At 40.7% G+C, this 14,256-nt stretch overlaps 2 protein-coding genes and 1 pseudogene across 4 annotated transcripts in view; all 3 read left to right on the top strand.

Moving 5' to 3' along the window:
• Window positions 1–3,770: 3,770 nt before the first annotated feature.
• On the top strand, window positions 3,771–4,763 carry LOC107512131 (annotated as a pseudogene).
• Window positions 4,764–9,528: 4,765 nt separating this feature from the next.
• Window positions 9,529–13,933, top strand: LOC118602974 (translation initiation factor IF-2-like). Its single transcript, XM_036221582.1, has 2 exons — window positions 9,529–9,555; window positions 13,565–13,933. The coding sequence occupies exons 1-2, from the start codon at window positions 9,529–9,531 to the stop codon at window positions 13,907–13,909; spliced, it is 372 nt and encodes a 123-aa protein (XP_036077475.1). The 3' UTR covers window positions 13,910–13,933.
• Window positions 13,737–14,256, top strand: part of DENND5A (DENN domain containing 5A) — a 75,629-nt gene continuing 75,109 nt past the window's right edge. For 2 of the 3 annotated variants that reach the window (XM_016147367.2, XM_016147368.2), the window contains exon 1: window positions 13,737–14,132. In XM_016147367.2, the coding sequence (XP_016002853.2) occupies window positions 14,009–14,132 (124 nt within the window). In that variant the 5' untranslated portion in view covers window positions 13,737–14,008. The remainder of the gene's footprint in view (window positions 14,133–14,256) is intronic. The other variant, XM_036221862.1, reaches the window with a different exon arrangement.

Raw genomic sequence — 14,256 nt, 5'->3', positions numbered from 1 at the left:
GAGCTGGTACATATATACAGTGAAGCATTAGTTAGCCATAAGATGAAATACTGCCATTTGTGATATCTTGAGATAATCATGATAAGTGAAATCAGACAGAAAAAAATTAAAACTACATGATATCACTCATGTGGGATATAAATGACAAGCAGACACTCATGGTCATGAACAGTGGATTAGTGGTTACCAGAGGGAAGGGGGGAGGTGAATAGGAGTAAAGGGGTCGACAATTTGGTGACAGAAGGACATCTGACTGGGTGGTGAACACACTGCAATATATATGTATATATGACAGACTATTGAATTGTACACTTGAAACGGATTTTGTTGATCAATGTCACCTTAATGATTTTTATTTTTCCCAATGACTTTTTTAATAAAAATAATTTTAAAAAACCATTGAATAAAAACATTCTCGTGAAATTCTGTTGCACATTTTCAACTCTACAAAAATTTTTAACCTTTAATTTTTACTGTTGTTTTTTGAGAACCTTAAAGCAATTTAAATTGGAGAGGTAAGTACGTACAGGTAAACAGCTAGGTTTCTGAGAGATATATATATATATATATATATATACTTACGTCTCTACAAAGAAGTCTTTTCTAAAGTTCTCTTTGGCTTTTTGAAAATGAGTAGAATAAATCAAAAGAGCTGAAGCTTACCTGGTGTGTAAATTATCATTCACTGTAGTTCACATGTGTAGGAGGTGGACTTTATTGCAGCTTCAATAAACAATGATATTTTTTCTTTTTAACCTGCAATACAAAATTTCTCAAGCCTTACATATATAGGTAGAGGTTATTTTTCCTATTTTTGTGTAGCCAAAAACTATACATAAAAATTCTGGCAATTATCCACCTTACCAAATACTTTATATCATCTTTAGGTTTAATGCAATCTCCATCAACATCCCAGCAAGATATTTTATAGATATAGATGAGATTATTTGAAAATGTATATGGAAAGGCAAAGGAACTAGAATAGCTAAAATGATCTTAAGTGGGAGGGACCAATTCTAGATTTCAAAATTAATAGCTACAGTAATCAAGACAATGCTGGTTTTAGTAGAGGGGTAAACATAGATCAATGGAACAGAGACCCCAGAAGGAGACCCACACAATTATGCCCATCTGGTCTTTGACAAAGGTGAAAAAGCAATTCAGTGGAGGAAAGATAATCTTTTAATGGCGCTTGAGCAGTAGGCAAAAACATTTAACATCTACCTAAACTTTAAACCTTATATATAAAATTAAAAAACTTAAATGTAAAACTAAAACTTTCAGAAAAAGCAAAATCTGGTAACTAGAGTACCAAGAATCTTTGGCAGAGTTCTTAACACTTGACACCAGAAGAATGATCCATAAAAGGAATAATCAATAAATTGTACTTCAAAATTAAGGTTTTCCAAAGATCTTAAGAGGATGACAAAACAAGCTACAGAGTGGGAAAAATAATGTTTCTATACCACATATAAACACAGGCATGGTATCTAGAATGTATATAGCGTTATCAAAATTTAACTAAAACCAATTAGAAAATGAACAAAAGATATGAACAAACATTCCACCAAAAAGGACGTACGATGACAACGTGAAAAGATGTCAAATATCATTAACCCTTAGAAAATGCAAATTATCAAAAAACCACAATGAGCTAGCCCTACATGCCTGAGTGGCTAAATAAAAAAATTGACACCAAATGTTGGCAATGTGGAGAAACTGGATCCCTCATTCATGTATTGCTGGTGAAAATGTTAAATGGTATAACCAATCCGAGAGCAGTTTGGTGGTGTCTTTTTAAAACTAAACATGCAACTATCATGTGACCTTCAATTGCACTCCTGGGCATTTATTCCAGAGAAATAAAAGACAGTTCACACAAAAACCAATATACAAATGTTTTTATAAGAGTTTTATAATAACTCCAAACTGGAAGCAATCCAAATATTCTTCAATGGATGAAGTAACTGTGGTGCATCCATACCATGGAATACTCGACGATAAAAAAACAAGGAACTATTGATTCATACAGTCACCTGGAGGAATCTCTGGGGAATTATACTGAGAAAACAATATATTACCTACTGTATGATTCACTTCTATAACATTCTAGAAATGATAAAATTCTGGACATGAAGTAGAGATCAGGGGTTAAGAAAGAGGTGAGTGTAGGGCAAATCTGTGGCTATAAAAAGGACATGTGAGGGATCCTTGTGGTGATGTAACTGTTCTGTATCTTGACTATCAATGTAAATAGCCTAGTTGAGGTAATTGTGCTTTCTAAGGTAATTGCCTTCAGAGGAGACTGGGTAAAAGGTAAATGAGATCTCTGTATTATTTTTTACAAACTACATATCAATTTACAATTATCTCAAATAGTTTAATTAAAAACAAATTGCATAAATATTTTGGAATAGAGCGATAAAGTCCCAAACAAAACAAAACAAAACAAGAAAATAAACAGTAGAAATTAAATGAACAAAAAAGCAATAGAGAATATTAATAATACAAATTGGTTCTTTGAAAAAGACATTTGGTAAGATTGATCAAGGCAAAAAAATGTGCAAATGCAGACTGAAGGAAAAATGGCTACATGCACAATAGGAAGCATTTAATATTACTGAGTTAAATGTATACTGGAAAAACTAGAAAAGGATAAATTCCTAGAAAAACAAAAGATATACAATGCTACAGCTGGCACAAGAAAAAACAAAACTTAACATTGACCAAAATGCATTAAAGGAATTGCAAAGGTAATCAAGAACCTCTCTCAAAACGCAGGTGTTTTTAAAATAAGTTCTAACACACTTTCAAGGAACAGTTTATTCCTATCATATACAGACCTCCAGAGAGCAAATCCACCAGTTCATTGTATGGGTCTAATGTAATTTTGATTCCAAAATCTCATGAGAATAATGCAGTTAAAAAAAGAATTGTAGACATTCTATCTATGAAGACATACAAAAATCCTAAAATATATCTAAATCCAGCTCACATTTAGAAAATATATCAAGAATAAACAGAATCCCCAGACTTAGGGATGGTTAAACATCAGAAAAATTTCTCAGTGTAATTTCTCTACATTAAGAAGAAAAAATCATACTATTTTGATAGATGTAGGAAAACTTTTGATAAAGTTCAGTACCTGTATATAATAAAAATTGCAACAAGTCAGTAATAAGAGAGTAGTTTATTTTGATATATTGTTTACTAAAACCCTACAACAAATGTCATTCTTAATGGAAAACTAGATGCATTCATTCTCTTTAAGATTGGGAACTAAATGAGGATTTCCACTATCATTGCTACAATTTAACATGGTGCTGAAGGTCTTGGCCAAATGTTAGAAGGAAAGAAAGAAATATTAGGCATAAAGATTGGAAAGGAAAGATAAAACTTTAGGGAGGGAAAGTTGGTCTTGGAGCTTCTCCATTTAGTGGTGAAAGTCTGGATCTGAATCTTCATCAGTAGGTCTTGAGCAGATTGGACCCCAAAGCTTTCAACTTCCTAGATGGGAAAAAAAAGAAGTGCTGTGGAACAAACTCTGAACATCAGTTCTGGAAACTGAATTGAGACAGTCATGACATGTATCAGTGAAGTCAAAGAAACTACTTCAGGATTGTTTAAGTAAAAAAAGGGTTTAATGAATAAATATATACTTACAAATTATGTGTTGTAGTTTTAAAAACTTACCACATGTCTCTTTGTTCCTCCTGTTCGAAAGAAAGCTGTGTCTTTCTGCTCAGTACCAGCCGTGCCCCTGACACACGATGGTGAAGGCTGGAGTGAACAAATTTGGCTGTATTGGGTGCTTGGTCACCAGAGCTACTTTTAACTCTGGCAAAGTGAATATTGTCACCGTCAGTGACCCATTCATCAACCTTGACTACATGGTCTACATGTTCCAATATGATTCTACCCATGGCAAGTTCAAAGGCACAGTCAAGGCTGAGAATGGGAAGCTTTTCATCAATGGAAAACCCAACACCATTTTCCAGGAGCAAGATCCCACCAACATCATATGGAGTAATGCTGGTGTTGAATATGTTGTGGAGTCCACTGGTGTCTTCAGTACTTTGGAGAAGGCTAGGGCTCACTAGAAGAGTAGAGCCAAGAGGGTCATCATTTCTGTCCCTTCTGTTGGTGCCCTCATGTTTGTGATGGGTGTGAACCATGAGAAGTATGACAACTCCCTCAAGAGTGTCAGTAATACTTCTTGCACAACCAGCTGCATGGCCCCCCTGGCCGAGGTCATCCACAACAACTTTGGCATTGTGAAAGGACTCATGACCACAGTCTATGCCATTACTGCCACCCAGAAGGCCCCTCTGCGAAGCTGTGGCGTGATGGCTGTGGAGCTGTCTAGAACATCATCCCTGCTTCTACTGGTACTGCCAAGGCTGTGGGTAAGGTCATCCCTAAACTGAATGGACAGCTCACTGGCATGGTCTTCTGTGTCCCTACCCTCAATATGTCAGTCGTGGATCTGATCTGCCGCCTGAAGAAAGCTGCCATATACGATGACATCAAGAAAGTTGTGAAGCAGGCATCAGAGGGTCCCCTCAAGGGCATCCTAGGATATACTGAGGACCAAGGCGTTTCCTGTGACTTTTAACAGTGATACACACTCTTCCACCTTTGATGCTGGGGCTGGCATTGCCCTCAGTGACTACTTTGTCAAGCTCATTTCTTGGTATGACAATGAATTTGGCTATAGAAACAGGGTGGTGAACCTTATTGTCCACATGGCTTCCAAGGAGTAAGAGCACCCTGAACCACCAGCCCCACTGAGGGGAAGAGAGGCCCTCAGCTACTGGGGAGTCCTTGCCCCAAATCAATCCCCCATCACACTGAGAATCTCCTGATCTCCAGTTTCCATCCCAGACACCCTGGAGAAGGAGAGGAGGGGCTTAGGGAGTCCTACTTTGTTGTGCACCATCAATAAAGTTTCTCTGTACTCAGTGCCCTCCCCCCGCAAAAAATTTGACCAGATGTTTTAGCTTAGTTTCATCATTATTGAAGATACTACGGCAGAGGTACATTCCATTAGAGTATGTAACATCTCAAGTTGGTTTCAAACAACCGTATTCTAGGTATTTTAAGCAGAAAAAAAAACACTTCACATAGGAAATTTTGGATTTTACAAAATCACTGGAAAGTTTGGAGGAGCAGGCTTTAGACTGCAAGTCCAAGAATAACTCCTAGAAAACTCCAGAACAGGCAGTAATTGTGTTCAAGAAGTCACCACTATGGCTGTGATTCAGAGTTCGAGACAGGATCTAAGTCTCTGCAGCAGCGCAGCCCTTGCTGCTTTTCAGATCCTGGAAGAAGGAGCCTGCTACTTTTGCCACTGCAACTCAGTCACATCATCCACAAGACCGAAGATGGACCACTGGCATTTATACAACCCTACGTGCGCATGGAATACTGCCAAAAGGGGCAGGAAAATGACTTTTGTATCTCCTTTCCATCCAAATTTCTTTCAAGTGCGTCTAATTTTGGGGACATATTTTACGTGCAGAATTGTTTTTTAGTTTGCGGATTTCCAGTCTCTGCAATAAAGAAAAGAATAATCAGAGCCAGATGCATAATTTGCAGGGCTCAGTGCAAAATGAAAATGCAGAGCCTCTTGTTCAAAAAGCAGGGAAAATAAGTACCATTAAAGATACTGAAATATAAAGAGTTTTCTTTATTTTTTTCCTAGGATCTTCTTAACTTGTCATGGTGTTTCTATTTTCTATTTAATGTTGTTCTAAGTAAAGAAAGATTAAAATAGTAAGTTATTAGCTTGGATTATATGTTTATCTTTTATTGTACAGTGCCTGTTTTTAAATGCTAATATAAGAATGTTTAACTGCATGTGGAATCACTGAAATTTTACACTTCTACTTTGAAGCTCATACATGCATATGTATTTCATTCTTAAATGAATAGTGGAAATGCTGCAAAAAGTAACTCGACTGCTTTTATTTCACTTCTTGGTATGCACACATTTTACCAATATTCTCTATCTTCAACTTACTGATGAATAAGACGACTGAAAAGAAAAGAAACTATGCATTGCCTTTCCTTCTATGTCATCATTTTTAGAAAGTGGTTGGTTACTACAGGGAAGTCACAAAAATAAGAATACAATAGGATTCCTAGGTCATTTGTGTTTCTTGGAATGCCATTGCCTTCTTTTTGCATTGGAAGTAAGTTACGGTTTGAGTGGAAAGCATCCTCTGTTAGGATAGTCAACACCCCTGCTTATGCAGTTTTGGCATACCATTGCCATATATTGGCTTTGAGTCTCACTGAACTACCAGGCATCGCACGTCCACTGGAGTTCTCTGCTCATAGAGCATTGCAAATTCTGTATGGGAATGAGGCCGCAAGAAACAGCGAATGTGCATATTGCTTACACACTATCTTTTCATGTGCACGGTCCTTTGCTCTATCAGACTTTACTTGTAAAACACAAGTTCAAAGATAAAATTATTTAAAATTTTATGGTGGTAACAGCAGAGCACAAAACCAAGTGTGTAGCCCTTCTGAATACAGAGTCTGTGCATAGGTGGAATGTCCATGAAGAGGTAGAAATGAATGATGATTGCCAAAACTTTATCCAGTACAGAGAACTTGTAAACTGATGACTGAGGATAGAAGGTGGGAGAGAAGAAAACAGAGGGACAGAAAGAAGCCATGAGTGTGAGAGAACACAATTGGTGTTGACTTTCCAGTTCTGTGAAGTTGTACTTCCTGTGTCCTGCTTTTTACCAATACCACATTGGGCAATGCAGCAAAAATGCAGGCCCACTGTTAGCTCATATTCTGATTTTGGGTGAATTAGAAAAAGGTACCCCTTTCTTAAGATACTTTACTGCCATCTTTTGGAAAACTGTCATAATAACTGTGTAAATTAATAGTGGCTACGATGAAAGGTGTCTTTTGGATAATGCTACATCTATATAAATGTAAGTAACAGCACTAGTTGTTACCCTCAGGGTCTCCGAGGATGACCAGAGCCACAAATGCTGATAACTCATAACCTAAGCTTAGGACACTTAGAGGGCAGCAGGTAGGAGATGAAGTGGCCGGCCAAGGGATGACTCAGCCACACATCTGAATCCCAGCACTAGAGGCATTTAATTGAGAATTAAAACCAGTAGTGCTTCACTTTATATTGACTTGTCCCTGGCAACCCATGAAGATGGGGTTGTGATAGGGGCTTCTAGCTAGTTCCAACATTTGAAACTGCTAGTAGATGGACAAATATTTCTATCCAGGAAAAGCCTTTACACGCTAAAAAAATAAAATAAAATAAATTTTTTGTTTGTTCGTTTTTTGCTTTTGACTTGAGTTATATTAACTCTTGTGTTCCACACATCTTGTGCTAATTAAAAGGTCTGAACATCAGATTAATGTATCTTTTAAAAAGAAGAGGGAACTGACTTGAAATGCAGTTTGTTTCAGAGGGTCGCTGGGGTGGGAAAACAATAAAAGGAATCTCCAAGAAACTGCTATGGGAAACCCTGCTTATGGCCAGGCCCTTCTTCACAGACATGAGTAAGCCAAAGACTTGGGAGAGCAAGGGGCCCGCCTGAGGTCATATCATTTGAGTAAACTGCAGAGTTAGGATTCTAACTTAGGTTTCCTAGTTCCTAAATCAGGCTCCTTCTCAATCTCCATGACGGAGTAACTGCTTCTTTTTCCCTCCTCCTTTTCTTCCTGAAAGTTCATATATCTTTATTCAGACTCATAGAAAAACCCAAACCATTTCACTAGCATTTGCCAAAGGGTCATCAGCTATTGTGAATATGTTGTATTTAATGACAATTATTAACAATTATTTCTTAGTAGTGACCCAATAACATCTCTTCTTTGTCACAGGGAACATTAAACTATACTCTTAAAAGCAGAGCATCTTCTCATGTATGAATAAAAATATTTCCCAAATACAATCTAGGACATAATGCTCTGAACTTTAGAAATTCAGTTTATTTTGATTACAGTTAATTCTTAATGTGTTAAAAGCCTTGTGCTGTTTTATTCTGTCAAATTAATTGTTATAAATTTAATCATTTCAGCAATTAAATATTAATTTTTCTTTATGTAATAGTTCTTATGTTTTTTCTGTTTGTCATATTAAAGAGATTGATATGACCTAGAAAATTGATAATATGACTGTTTTTGTTTACAGATGAAAAAATACTAAAATATTCAATTAATTTTATAGATTTTCCCCATTTTTTGTTAAGGTTCAATTTATATACAGTAAAATTCATTCTTTTTAGTGTATGGTTCTGTGAGTTCTGACAAACATAAACAATTGTGTACCTGCCACCACAGTCAAGATATATAACAATTCTATCATGGCCACCTCCCCCCTCCCTCCCCCACCAAAAATCATTGAGCACTCAGCCACAGTTAAATATATCTTCCTTTTGGGATCTGGTCCAAGGGACTTCTACTTCCCTCACTAGACCATCTGGCCTTTCCCAGGAGCTTTTGGCCGTCAATAGCAAATCTACTGTGTTCACCGTCTAATGGAAAGTGCTGGATGCAGCACATGTAAGGCCACTCACCAGACTCTCAAAAGGCTCTCAACCTAGGGAGAGATAGGGAAGAGGGGACAGAGGGGACCAGCAATGAGTCACTTCTGGATTTGTCAAGAACCAAAAGTTCCCTGCTGCTTATCTGATTTAGCCACCCTGCCCTTCTCAGCTTCTTCAGATACACACAGACACACATATATACAATACACACATGCAATTATTTACATGCAAATACACAATATTACCTCTAATACAGAGATACGCATACATATACATGATCACCCCATACACGAATGCTCACTCACATATAAAGAAGCTCCAACAGACAAGTACATAGATATATAGATGCATGTGTACATGCATGTGCTTGTGCACTATTTCTGAGCAAGTTGCACCACTTGTGACATTATCTGCAATTTGTTCCTCCTGTTGCTCAACTTCATACTTCTCCATGCCACAGGGTGTCAGATGCTGCTATATGTTGACTCTTTAGGGTTTCTTTGGGTAATGGTGGCTGAAGGGCAATGTATGATTTTTAACTGGTTTAGGGAGCTCGTGTCATTGAGAGACATGAGAATCCAGATGCTAGTTATGAGCAAGGTGTTGAGGACTGGTGGGACAGTAAGATGTGGGAAAGTGAAGCCTGCGTGACTCTTTTCATAGAGGTGAATCACTGTGTGGAGAGAGGTGTCTGCCAGAGATGGCCATGGGTGTGTCCCTCTATATCTTTTTGTATTTGTATTCCTAGTCCTAAGAAAACCCGAATCGTGAGGCTTAGGTTTTTCTGTATGATCAGTGGGATTTGTTTCAGTTCGCGCATGACGAACTCTTCATGGAGCATTGGAGAGGAAGGGTTTTGAGCACCTGTGGGTTAATCGGCTGACCTTTCTTGAATTCTGTACTGTGAGCTGGGGAGTGGGCAAGTTCTGCCTGGATGGAGTCAAGTTGATTCCAGTCTCTGAGGAGGAGGAAGCACTCTGCTGATATAGATATGGACTATCTCTGGAAGGATAAACAGGTATGGTTAATATAGGTTGCTTGAGGGGAAGAAAACTGAGTGGTTGGCATCAAGGCCCCATGATGAGATGAAGAGGGCTCTAGGACTCCAGTGGAGAAGTTTTATAAGAGATGGGACATGAGCTGGGCCTTGAAGGTGAAAGAGGACAATTAATCTGGTATTAGCTTGGAATCTAGCCTTAGCCCTATATTCAGAGGCTCTACCTGGAACCAACGTAAGATTGTATAGGTGGAAGTTTAGGGGGAGCTGTCCCAGCCTCCTTGCTTATATATGTCAGACCAGGTGAGGGTTCTTACATCTACATAACACAGTGTCCTACCACTGCTTTTCTCTCGGGGTCCAGACCAGGCTAGTTTAGAAGAAGGTGGGGATGTTCCTGCTTCCTGAGTTTTTTTTAGTGGAAGAAGGCCATTGGTTCAGGGATTTTTGGACTCAACAGTAGCTCTTCCCTTTGGAGATACAGGTCTAAATTAGGGAAGCAGGGCCCTAATCTAAGGCCTGAACTGCTAGGGCTGTTATCAGGGTCAGGCTGTTATTATTATATATGTTAGCTGACATAAATCAGAGAAAATAGGGTGGGAAGGGAGGTGCAGAAGAGGAGCCATAAGTGATTTATTTGGGACTTTCGAAATTCTGAGGTGGGGGTGGGTTATGGACATTTTTGTGTCCCTTCAAACTGATATTTTAAAAATATTTGTTGAATAACATTAAGCAAAGGGAAGGAAACTGATTAATAAGAATTGCATACTTTTTTCTTTATATTAAAAATAAAGGATTTATTACATGCATCATATATATCATTGCATTTTGGGGGGGGTTAATTAATTTATTTCTTATGGTGATGTTGGTTAACAAAATCCAGTAAGTTTCAGCTGTACATTTTAATAGTAAGGCATATATATATATATATTTACATTGTGTGTTCACGTCCCATAATTAGATTTCTTTCTGTCACCACATATTTGACCCCTTTTACCCCATGTACCTCCTCCTTCTTCCCCACTGGTAATTGTCCATGTCCATGAGTCTCTATTTGTTGTCCTGTTTGTTTTTTGCTTTTAGGTTTATATCCCATATATAAGTAATACCATGTGGTTTTCAGCTTTTTCTGTCTGCCTTATTTTGGTTATCATGTTTATCTTGAGGATCATTGCGTTTTCTACAATATGAATTTGTTTTTATTTCCCAGTTTTTCTTTAGTGATATCATTACCCAGCAACACTCAATAGGTATAGAGGTAACTAATAAGATAAAGTTACAAAGCATTTTTCAAAATGGTGCTTAGTGATTTTCTGGATTTCATGTAACCAGAATGTTTCACACTTTCAGTAGTTTGAGGTTTTTGTTTGTTTGTTTGTTTTTTATTGTTAAGGTGTGAGTTTGTGCATATGTACATGGGCTTGTAAGGTTTTAATCCTCTCTTTTTCCAAAGGAGGGAAACCTTCTTTTTATTAAGATATAATTGATATATTATATTAGTTTCAGGTGTACAACATGATTCGATATCTGTATATATTGTAAAATGATCCCTACAATGAGGCTAGTTAACATCTGTCACTATATATAGTTACAAAATTTTTTCTTGTGATGAGTACTTTTTAAAAAAATTTATTTTCATTATAGTTAATATAAGTATTATGTTTCAGGTGTTTAACATAGTTATTCAACATTTATATACCTACTGAAGTGACCATTATAATAAGTCTAGTAACCATATTATTGACTATATTCCCTATGCTGAATATTACCTCCACCTTAGCCTTCTTATTGCCCCTTTAACACTCCAGGCACACGTTTGGTTTACGCCCTTTCCTGGAATTATCTTCCCTCACATGTCCTTTATAATGAAATGGTGCTCCAGGATGCCATTTATTAGGAGTATATGTCCCAGATATTTAAAATTCATTTTAAGATTAATTTATAAATCTTGAAAGCAATCTTGTGAAAGATAAGAATGATTATTCTTATTCCAGAGAGGTTAACTGATGTGCCTTAGCTCACACAGCTCAGAAGAGTGGGAGGGAGGATTTAAATGCATCCAGCTCCGTTTTTTTTTTTTTTCCTCTTCCGACTGTCGAAGAAGCAATCACTTTGCCAAACACACTTCCTATTGGGAAGGAGATCACTTTACAGTTGAGTATTCTGGGCCTCTGAGCAGTTCCATTTCCCAGGGCAAATTAATACAGTCAGGCTTTTGTTTCTAATTTGTGTTTTGTGAGTTGAGTTAGTGTGAGAGGTCTCTCAGCACTTGATCACCCTAGACACATTGGATAAAAAGACTCTGGACTTTCAAACTGAGGATATTTAAAGCCTTTCCAAATCTCTTCTTCTAAGACTATCCTAAGATGTGGGTCAGATCTTGTCACTCCTTGGCTTAAATTTCTTTATCACCCACTGACGTGTGCACTTTACAGGACAAATTCTTTAGTTTGTTTGTTATTTGAGGTCTTATCTGCTCTATCCCTTTCCTCTTTCCCTGGTTTCATTCTCTTTTAATTACCCATCTCCCATCAAAATGAATTACTTGTTGTTACTTGAATGTAGCATTTTAATATGTCACTCCTTGTTGCATATCCTTCCCGAACCATCTTTTTTCCCTCCCCTTTTAATCCTTTTGATGCTTTGGAACTCAAATCAGATTATATGTCCTTCTGGAAGCCTCCCCTGACCATCTCCCAAACTGGAGAGATGCTCCTCTTTTGTGATCTGTAACTATTTAGCTGAGACCTCTCTACTGTCTCCGTGTCTCCAGCATACAGGATAGAGTGGGACATTATCCTAAATGGGCTTTGTGAAGCTACTTTCTCCTCCTCACTTTTCTTCCACCTGTTCAGGCAGGTTTCATACAGGGAGGAGCAGGTGCTATGGTTCCAAGTGACGTTGGCTATGAACTTCAGGCCACTCTCCCTAAGGGAACCAATTATTGAGACAAGTACCCAGGAGAGAGCCCAGATTCAGCCCTTGGGGAAGCCAGTTGCCTTCTAGGGCTCTTAGTAGCAGCCTGCCAGAGCAAACTTTGAGCATACCTCGTGCTGGAATAATAATAATAATAATAATAATAATAATTCATAATATTTATAGAATGCCCTCTATGTTCCAGGCACTATTCTGACCACTTTACCTGTATGTATTTATCTTATGTAATCTTCACAAAAACCTCGACTGCTTGAATTAGAGATTGCCCAAGGTCACATAGTAAATGACAAAGTCAGGATTCAAATCTGGGCATTCTGTTTTTAGAGCCTATGCTAGCACCCACTCTACTATATTACCTTCCTTGCTTCGGATCTCCAGTTTCCTGCCTACCTTTTGTGGGAAACCAAATCAAGAGGTCCCAAGACAAGGATCAGGGCTTCTCTTTTCCTCATCCCCCCAAATCCCTTCTCTCAGAAGTATCAGCTCAGTATGGATCTGAGAATTCCCAGATGCAGAAAGGGAGTTCCCAAGGGGTAGGGGCCTCTGGAGGCTCAAGGAGAGAAAAGGTGACTGGATGGTGAGTGGGAAAAGGCCTGGCTGGGGTGGGGTGAAGAAACGGGGAGCTGACTACGAATTCAGGATTCTAGTCCAGGTGTTATCTCTTAGACTGTATATAACCTTGGGAGAAATTCTTGCTCCTTTCTGAGTCTCAGTTCCTCCCTTTGTAAAACAAGGGTAAATATAGGACAGCTGGTCCACCACCGCCAAAAGAGGGGGCATCCTCAGCTGCGTTGGGGAAAGGGCCGGGCACGGACGCCGGGGAGCGGACGCAGGGAGTAGGCGCTATCTGAAGTCTCTGCCGACAGCCTGGAGATGGGATGAGGTGGGCTTCCGAGCTCAGTCTTGCTACTCTATCCCTGTGACAGGGCCGGGGTTAAGCAGACCTCTGATCTCCAGGGGGAGGCGGAGGTGGAGACAAAGCAAGAGCCTGGGTACCGGCTGTGCAGGACGCACCCACTCCTCCCTCACCTCCTCAGCCCTCTCGGAGGGAGTTACAGCCCCGAGAGAGCGGCGGTTGTGAGCGACTTGGTAGTGGCGGGCCGCGCTGCGGCGACCGCCGGGACAGCCGCGGCCCGCCGGGTCCGGAGAGCATCACGTCATCCTTTCCGCCAGACGCCTGCCCCCTCCCCGACGGCGCCTGCGCAGGCGCGGCGGGGAGGGGGGGTCCGCGGTGGGGGCGCTCCTCCCGAGCTCTCCGCCCTTCTGTGGGCTCGCTCGGGCCGCGGCGCTCTCGGCTGGCGGTAGCGGCGGCGGCGCGGAGGGGAAGGCGTCCAGGATGCGGCGCGGGGCGGCCCGGTGCCCCCCTGCCCCGTCACGGCAGCCGCAGCGGCCGCGGGGACCGGGCCAGGGCCGGGGGCGGCGGCCCGAGCCGCGGTAGCGGCGGCGGCGGGAGCGGCGGCCTGAGGACGGGCGGGCGGGCGCCCGGGTGCGGGGGCTCCGCGCTCCGCACGGCCCGGCCCGGCTCGGCCCCGGCGCCATGAGCGGCGGCGGCGGCGGCGGTGGCGGCGGCGGCGGGGGATCGGCGCCCAGTCGCTTCGCCGACTACTTTGTCATCTGCGGGTTGGACACCGAGACCGGGCTGGAGCCGGACGAGCTGTCGGGTGAGTGTGCGCCGAGTCCGAGGCCGCTGCCCCGCGCCCGCTGCGGCCGGGGACCCCCGAAGAAACCTCTCTTCTCCCCGGCTTTGTCCCGGGAGCTTGGCGAGGGTCGGTCGGAAGGACCCAG

The sequence above is a fragment of the Rousettus aegyptiacus genome, unplaced genomic scaffold, assembly GCF_014176215.1.
Source record: "Rousettus aegyptiacus isolate mRouAeg1 unplaced genomic scaffold, mRouAeg1.p scaffold_m13_p_5, whole genome shotgun sequence".
Lineage (NCBI taxonomy): Eukaryota > Metazoa > Chordata > Mammalia > Chiroptera > Pteropodidae > Rousettus > Rousettus aegyptiacus.
Note: the sequence above shows the minus strand (reverse complement) of the source record. Positions and strands in the feature narration are given on the sequence as shown.

Coding starts and splice junctions, on each gene's coding strand:
- LOC118602974 (XM_036221582.1), top strand. CDS start 9,529: ATGGACTATCTCTGGAAGGATAAACAG. Junction 9,556..13,564: donor ATCTCTGGAAGGATAAACAG/GTATGGTTAATA, acceptor GCGACTTGGTAG/TGGCGGGCCGCGCTGCGGCG.